The sequence below is a fragment of the Chiloscyllium plagiosum genome, chromosome 1 (genome assembly GCF_004010195.1).
Source record: "Chiloscyllium plagiosum isolate BGI_BamShark_2017 chromosome 1, ASM401019v2, whole genome shotgun sequence".
Lineage (NCBI taxonomy): Eukaryota > Metazoa > Chordata > Chondrichthyes > Orectolobiformes > Hemiscylliidae > Chiloscyllium > Chiloscyllium plagiosum.
The window spans coordinates 23,848,140-23,856,519 of NC_057710.1; the positions used below are offsets into that span (position 1 = coordinate 23,848,140).

General features: G+C 41.1%; 1 protein-coding gene across 4 annotated transcripts in view; it reads left to right on the forward strand.

Annotated features, from left to right (window-relative positions):
- The window catches only part of LOC122557233 (receptor expression-enhancing protein 1-like), a 78,866-nt gene that overhangs the window by 36,793 nt on the left and 33,693 nt on the right, over positions 1-8,380 (forward strand). For all 4 annotated transcript variants that reach the window (XM_043704993.1, XM_043704827.1, XM_043704742.1 and 1 more), the window contains exons 3-4: positions 2,781-2,857; positions 6,718-6,838. In XM_043704993.1, the coding sequence (XP_043560928.1) occupies positions 2,781-2,857; positions 6,718-6,838 (198 nt within the window). The remainder of the gene's footprint in view (positions 1-2,780; positions 2,858-6,717; positions 6,839-8,380) is intronic.

Here is an 8,380-nt window from a genome sequence, read left to right on the forward strand (position 1 = left end):
ATAGTGAAATTTTTAAATTACTTTATTGGATTTAAGAATTTTTTGGCAAGGACAGCATTTAGTGCTCTTCCCGAGTTGCCTTTGAGAGGATGGTGGTGAGTTGTCTTCTTGAATCGCTGCTGTCCAGGTGCTTCGGTATCCCCACAATGTTATTACGAAGACAGTTCCAGCATCATTGACTCAGCATCATTGAAGGAATGATATTATTGTTCTTACTGAGGATAGATTGCGGCTTGAAGGGGAACCTATATGAGATGCTCTTCCCATGCATCTGCTACTCCTTTGCTCATAGACATATCGCAGATTTTGGAAGGTGCTGTCGAAGAAGCCATAGCAAGTTGCTAAGGCATTTTGTAGTTGGAATGACATACAAAGACAAGACAGTCATACTAGACTAGTATGGAACACTGACTCAGCCTCAACTGGAGAATTATGTCCCGTTCTTGATAAGATTTCAGAAAGATGTGAAGGAATTAAGAAAAAAAGTGCAGAAACATTTATGAGAAGATTTCAGGACAGAGGGACTTCAGTTATATAGATAGTTTGGAGAAGTTGTGACTATTCCCTCACAGAAATGGAAGTTGAGAGCAGATTTGGTTGAAGTGTTCCAAATCCTAGATGGAGTAGATAGGGAAAAACAGTTTAGAAGACCATAAGAATTGGTGGAAGGTCAAAAATTTAGAGGGCACACATTTAAGGAAATTGGCCAAAGGAGCAATAAAGAACTGAAAAGAGACTCGTTCACACAGTAAATGGTTCAGATCTGGTGTAGATACTTTAGAAGGAATTGGACAATAATCTGAAAACAATGAATATGCCCCAGATATGGACAGAAGGTTGGGGAGTAGCACTAGATAAATTGGTCCTCTGGATAGTCAGTGTAGGAGCTGTGGCCAAATGGCCTTTTTCTGTGCTGAAGCAGTTCTATGCTCCTGTATTGCCATAGTTAAAGAATAAAGGTCGTTCTGTTATAACGTGCGATTTGTCCGTGCAAATTGGCTCTAACACGATTGACGAATTGTGGGCGTTGTTTGGATAACACAAACTTTCTCCTGAATGGGTGTAGCAATTTTCTATTAGCGATCTTGTACAGCGCAATTCACCATAGCTGTTTTCCATAGCGCAATTTTCTATAGCACAAGGTTGCAAAGGAACACAGCTATCACATTAAAGCAGAATGACCTGTATTGTGAATTATGGCCATTGGTGCAGGATGTATGAAGGAACCAAAATCGGCTCCTAAGGTGAGATTGCCCAACTGGGCTGGTGACAAACCTAAACATAATTACTTCGAACTTATTGGAACAAAGGGTCTGGTTCCCATGCAGTATGACTCTATGACTATATTTACATGAAATAACATACCATTGGCCTTCTTCACTGCCTGCTTCCCCTGCAAGCTTGCTGGTGTACAAGGACACCCAGGACTCACTGTACTTTCTCCTTTCCCAATCAATAGCCTTTCACATAATAATTTGCCTTCTGGGTTTTGCTACCAAAGTGATTTGCACGGTGGCTCAGTAGTCAGCACTGCTGCCTCATCAGCACCAGGGACCTAGGTTTGATTCCAACCTCGGGCGACTGTCCATGTGGAGTGTACATGTTCTCTCCGTGTCAACGTGGTTTTCCTCCAGGTGCATGGTTTACTCCCATCGTCCAAAGATGTGCAGGTTAGGTAGATTGACCATGCTAAATTGCCCACAGTGTTCAGGAATGTGTAGATTAGGTGCATTGGCCATGAGAAATGCAGGGTTACAGGGATAGGATAGGGGTCTGGGTGGGATGCCGTTCGGAGGGTCAGTGTGGACTTGTTGGGCTGAGTGGCTTGTTTCCACACTATCATGATTCTATGATTCTATCTTACATTTATTCATATTATACCTCATTTGCCATCTCTGCATCCTCCTCATGCCTTACCCTCCCACCCAGTCTTGTGTCATCTACAAACATGGAGACATTACATTGATTCCCTTCATCTAAATCATTAATGTATATTGTGAAGAACAGGGACCCAAACACTGATCCCTGCACTTTCACACTCGTCATTGCTTGCCATTGGAAAAAAACCCATTTATTCCTCCTCTTTGTTTCCTGTGTGCTAACCAGTACTCTATCCATGTTAGTACACTACCTAAATCTGTAATTTTATATGCTAATTTTTATTTGGGGATCTTACCAAAAGCCTTCAGAAAGTCTAATAAATTACATTCACTGGACCCCCCTTATCAACTCTACCAGTTACATCCTGGAAATATTCCAGTAGAATTGACAAGCACAATTTCTGTTTTATAAATTCATGCTGTCTCTGTTTGATCCTGTCACTATGTTCCAATCAATTTTACGCTGAGCACATTAGCCTCTCAAACCTATAAACTCTATCATCTACAAGGACAAGAACAGAAGCTGCAGGGAGCCATCACCACCTGCATGTTCCCTCCATGTGAACACCCTGAATCCGAAATATATCATTATTCTCTCACTATTAGTGTGTGAAAATCCTGGAACTGTTTCCTTAACTGCTGTCTGTGAGTAACCTTGCAAAATAGACTGGTGTGGTTCATAAGGCAGTTCACTACCAATCTCTCAAGACCTATTAGGGTTGGGTAATAAAGGATGGCTATTTCAGTGGCTCCATTTTGCTTAAATACATTAAGAAAAGTCATGGGTAACTGACTTACCAATGTTGAGAATAGTTTGTGGCACAAGTTCTATTTTTGTTTTTGTTTGGCAAAATGTAGCTTTATCAAATAATGTTTTTTTTATTTCTCTTATCGAACCAGGTAAAATGGATGATGTACTGGATCATATTTGCACTGTTCACCACAGCAGAAACCTTCACAGATCTGTTTCTTTCCTGGTAAGTGTTGTTTTACTGTTGTAGTCCAACACACATTGTAGAATTGTGTCATGTACCAATGGTGAAATTTATAGAACTCTGCACTGCTTATGATGCCCTAATAAAAACATTTCAGCACTAGATCTGATTTTTGTTGTGTCTAATAGATAGTGTATTTTGTTTTACAAAATAAATTCAACCTCATAGCGTAAGGATTCAATCAGCTTTTACAGCAGTGGCCAAAATACTAATGGACAGCAAGGTTCCTGGCTCGAAAGCTTCAACAACTAGTGCAGCCCGACTGAAGAAGAAAAGTAAAAGTTGCATTTATATAGCACCTCTCATGACCACAGCAATTTGCAAAATACATCCAGTGATTTATTGTTCAATTGAAGCCACTGTTGTATTGCGGGAAAAGTATAGGAATGTGATAATGACCAGGTAATCTACTTTTGTGATTAAGGGGTAATTAATGTCCAGAGTTGGGCCGTCATGTTGAGGTTGTGCAGGCCATTGGCGAGGCCTCTTCTGGAGTACTGTGTGCAGCTTGGATCATCCTGCTATAGGAGAAGGATATTATTAAATTGGAGAGGGTTTGAAAAAAATTACAAGGATGTTGCTGGGAATGGACGGTTTGAGTTATCAAAAACAGCCTGGAAAGGCTGGAACTTCTTTCACTGGGGTGTAGGAGGTTGAGATTTATAAAATCATAAGGGGCAAAGATAAGGTGAATGAGAAAGGTTTTATCCCTAGGGTGGGGAAGTTCAAACCAGGGGCCATATTTTAAAGTGAGAGGAGAAAGATTTAAAAAGGACACGAGGGGCAACTTTTTTACACAGAGAAAGTTCATGACCAGGAACCTTGCTGTCCATGAACTGCCAGAGGAAGTGGTGGATGGAGGTACAGTTACAACATTGAAAAGACATTTGGATAAGTACATGATTAGGAAAGATTTGGAGGGATATGGGCCAAACGCTGGCAGGTAGGACGCGCCTAGTTTTGGGAATATGGTTGGCAGAATTGCTTGGACTGAAGGGTCTTTTTCCATGCTGAATGACTCTATGACTTAATACGTATTACTGTTTAGAAAAAGCAGAGGTGATCGTTTGAGTTTGAGTTATTATTTTCACATGTACTGAGATACAGTGATAAATACTGTTTTGCATGCATTCCAGGCAGATTGTACAGGGGCTTGACAGGTTCAATGATCAGAGATGTTTTCTCCCATGGCAGAAATTAAAATTAGGGCACATTGTTTAAAAAATAAGGCATCACCTATTTAAGATAGAGCTGAGAAAGAATTTATTTTCTCCTAGCATTGTTAGTCTGTGAAATTCTCATCCACAGACAGCTTTAGAGAATGTGTCATTGATTATATTCAAGACTGAGTTAGAGATTCTTTTTCATTAACAAAGCAGTCAGGGGTTATGATGGGCACACAGGAAAGTTCTCTTAATGCCACAATCATATGAGCCATGATTGCATTGAATGATGGTGCTGGCTCACTGACTAGATCCTATACTTTGTGATCTCATGTCTTATAAAATACTGCTATGGAATCTTAAACATCCACCTGAATGGACAGGCAGGCCCTCAGTTTATCATGTCATCCTAAAGATTGAAGCAAGAGTAAGAGTCTTGGGCCTAGCTTGTCATCCTCAAGGTGGGAAAGTACTGTTTGGAAGGAGGGAGCCTTGGTGAATTTCTGCAGTCCATCTTGTAGATGGTACACACTGCAGCTGCTAAGCGTTTGTGGATATAGTGCCAATCAAGTAGACTGCTCTATCCTGGATGGTGTGAAGCTTTTTGATTATTGGATCTGCACCCATCCAGACAAATTCATCACACTTCTGACTTGTGCCTTGTAGGTCTCTTGTGGTGTTGTAATAGTGTCTCTAACTCTGAAACAGGAGCGTTGAAGTCCCACCTGCTCTAGATGTGTGTAATAATGTCTCTGAACAGGTTGATTAGAAAATATCAAGAGTGTTGAGTTAGATCTTGCCTTTCATGTCTGGGATCAGAGTCCAAAACTAGCACAGGATGGTAGGTTAAGTATCTACCTACTGTAAGATTCCGAAGTGAAATGAACTTGGACTGTGCCAATCAGCTTCAAATGGGCGCTACAGAACAAAACTTTACATTTATCATATTTGGTCCTGGGGTTGCTTGAAGTGGGAAATAAAAAAGTCAAGCTAATAGTAGAGACATTTGACCTGTATCTTCTTCTGTTAAACTTTATAAAAATATAAGAAATAGGTGTAAGACATATGGCTCCTTAAGACAACTCCATTATTCAATAATTTCGTGGCCAACTTAACTCCATTGTCCTGCCCGTCTCCATAGTCTTTAATTGCCCATTTGAAATGAAAATTGTTTTATTTGCTAGTGATGATAAATATCCCAATTTCCTTAGCCTGTTCTTATAATTAAAGCATTTGATCCATTATCCTATCCTATTCAAAGATTGATAGCATTACCTCTTTCTGCATATATTTTAGATTAGATTACCTACAGTGTGGAAACATGCCCTTCGGCCCAACAAGTCCACACCAACCCTCCGAAGAGTAACCCACCCAGTCCTGTTTCCTTCTGACTATTGCATGTAACATGATGGGCAATTCATCTGGCCTGCGGAAAGAAACCAGAACGCCTGGAGAAAACCCACACAGACAGTCACACGAGGCTAGAATCGAACCTGTGACCTTGGTGCTGTGAGGCAGCAGTGCTAACCACTGAGCCACCACACTGCCCCTTTGATGTCCATTTTAATAAACATAGTAGAACTATATGTTCCTTTTTTACAGCCTTATCAATTTATGCCACTATATTTAAAACTTTGTTTGTCTGAGAGAGATTTTTTCTTTTAAAGTTTTATAAATTTGTGTATATATCTTAAGATGTGACACCTAACATTTCTTCTTACTAAATTTAATTTGTCTGTCTGCCTGTAACCTATGTCCTTCCAAAGTTGCCTACAGCCTTCTCAACGATTAATTATAAACATCCCCTACTTTTGTGCTATGTGTAAATATTGATGTTATATCCTGAAACCAAAGTCCAGTTCATTTACACATAAAGATTAAGAAGAGCACCTGATCCCAGGGATAATGTTTACATCACTCCAGTCTGAAAACATCTATTTGCTGTTGCTTCGTGTTTTCTGCTCTTTAAATAATTTCCTACCATGCCACTTTCCCCTTAGTATGAGTGCACACTTTTTAAACCAACTAACTTTCTATGTAGCATCTTGAGCATCAATCACTACATTTCCTTTATCAGTCCACTCTACTACTTCATTCTGTTCTGTTGGTCAAGCAAATTACCTTGTGCGAAACTATGCTGCCTGCCATTATTTAACTTGCACCGTTCAGAGTGAGTATTGGGCAGGCAATTGATTGCAGCCTCAAGATTAGTGTGGTGCTGGAAAAGCACAGCAGGTCAGGTAGCATCCGAGGAGCAGGAAAATCAACGTTTCGGGCAAAAGCCCTTCATCAGGAATCAGTTTCCTGATGAAGGGCTTTTGCCCAAAATGTCGATTCTCCTGCTCCTCGGATGCTACCTAACCTGCTAAGCTTTCCCAGCACCACACTAATCTTGACTCTAATCTCCAGCATCTGCAGTACCCACTTTCACCTAATTGATTGCAACCTGTTAATTCTGCCAATGTTTACTTTCCCCTGTCTCTTGACAACATGAAGCCCACTCAGGGTTAAAACATACCCTTGAGAGTATATAGATGTGAGATTGGGTTAAGATAGCAAGTATTTAACTTTGCTTGAGGATCATCTGTTTACTTCTTTCTGTTTTGCGTTACATGTGTAAGCTGGTCTGGTTGTATGTGGACTGTACATCACAAGGTGCACCTCTGTTTGTCCCCACAGGTTTCCATTTTATTATGAACTTAAAATTGCTTTTGTTATTTGGCTGCTCTCGCCTTACACAAAAGGTTCCAGTGTTCTCTACAGGAAGTTTGTACATCCAACTCTCTCTTCCAAAGAGCAGGTGAGAAAAGTTACAACACACTTGGTTAATGAAGTTGTTCAGCTTGATCTTTAATGCCTGCCTTTCTCTCTGAAAATTTCTACTAGACTCAGAGGAACAGGAGTAGGCCATTCAGCCCCATGAACCTGTTATGTTTGTTAATTAGAGCTTACTCCCAGTCTTGGATCCATAACCCTTTATACCCTCATCCACTAAAGCCTATTTATCACAGTTTTGAAATAGTCAGATGACCTGGGATCGACAGCGTTTTTTTCATGTTTATGATCCCACATTCTGGAATTCCACAGCATAGGAAATAGCGCTCTCGATCCACTCAGTCAATTCCTTTCAAACACCTCAAATACATCCCCTGAGAGCAAGCCATGTCTCTTGGGTCCAGGAACAAAAATCTGAGATTGCATACTTCTTTCTCGTTGCTGATGTAGATGTAAGACAACAAGTATAATTTCATATCAAATCCAGATAATTGTGCCAGGACTAACAGAGTGTATTACTGCGGTGTCTCCTTCATATTTATGAGACTGACATTGAGTTGTTCTATGTTCCCTAGTCTGTTTTGGCTGACAACAGTCACAGACTGCAGAGTTTTTAATTTTCCATTTGTGTATTGGGTATCTGTATTGATGTTGGTTTGTGAAGATCTGGTATAGGCTGGCCCAGGCTGATCATCCTGCATTGGGTCTTTCGCAAAGTGTGGTTTGTGACTTATTCTCAACTCCATTCAGCTTTCTAAACTTCATCAGGGAGCTAAAGGGCTTGCACCAGTTATAAACACACAGAAACATAGCAAATAGGCGCAGGAGTAGACCATTCAGACTATTAAGCCTGCACCAACATTCAATATGATCATAGCTGATCATGCTATCTCAATATCCCACTCCTGCTTTCTGTCCGTACCCCTTTAGCCCCAAGGGCCATGTCCAGCTCCCTCTGGCCACAACAACTTCCTGTGGGAGAGAATTCCACAGGTTCACAACTCTCTGAGTGAAGACTTTTTTCCTCATCTCAGTCCTGAATAGCTTACCCCTTATTCTTAGACTGTGACCCCGAGTTCTGGACTTCCCCAGCCTGGGAAATATTCTTCCCGTATCTAGCCCGAGGCAGGGTTCCAAAACTTCACAACTCTCTGACAGAAACAAATTTCTCCTCATCTCTGTCCTAATTTTAAAACTATGTCCCCAGTCCTGTACTCTTTTCATGTCCATTTTGTCAAAACCATTTAGGGTCTCATACAATTCAGTGAAATACCCATCACTCTGCTAAACTCTAGTGAAAACTAGTCTACTATAAACCGACCGACTCTCACAGCAGGATATATGGAACAGTCCATCTTCCGCAGCTACACCGGCACCACCCCCCACCTTTTCCTCCGCTACATTGATGACTGTATCGGCGCTGCCTCGTGCTCCCACGAGGAGGTTGAACAGTTCATCCACTTTACCAACACCTTCCACCCCGGCCTCAAATTTACCTGGACCATCTCAGACACCTCCCTCCCCTTCCTAGGCCTTTCCATTTCTATCTCGGGCGACCGAATCAACA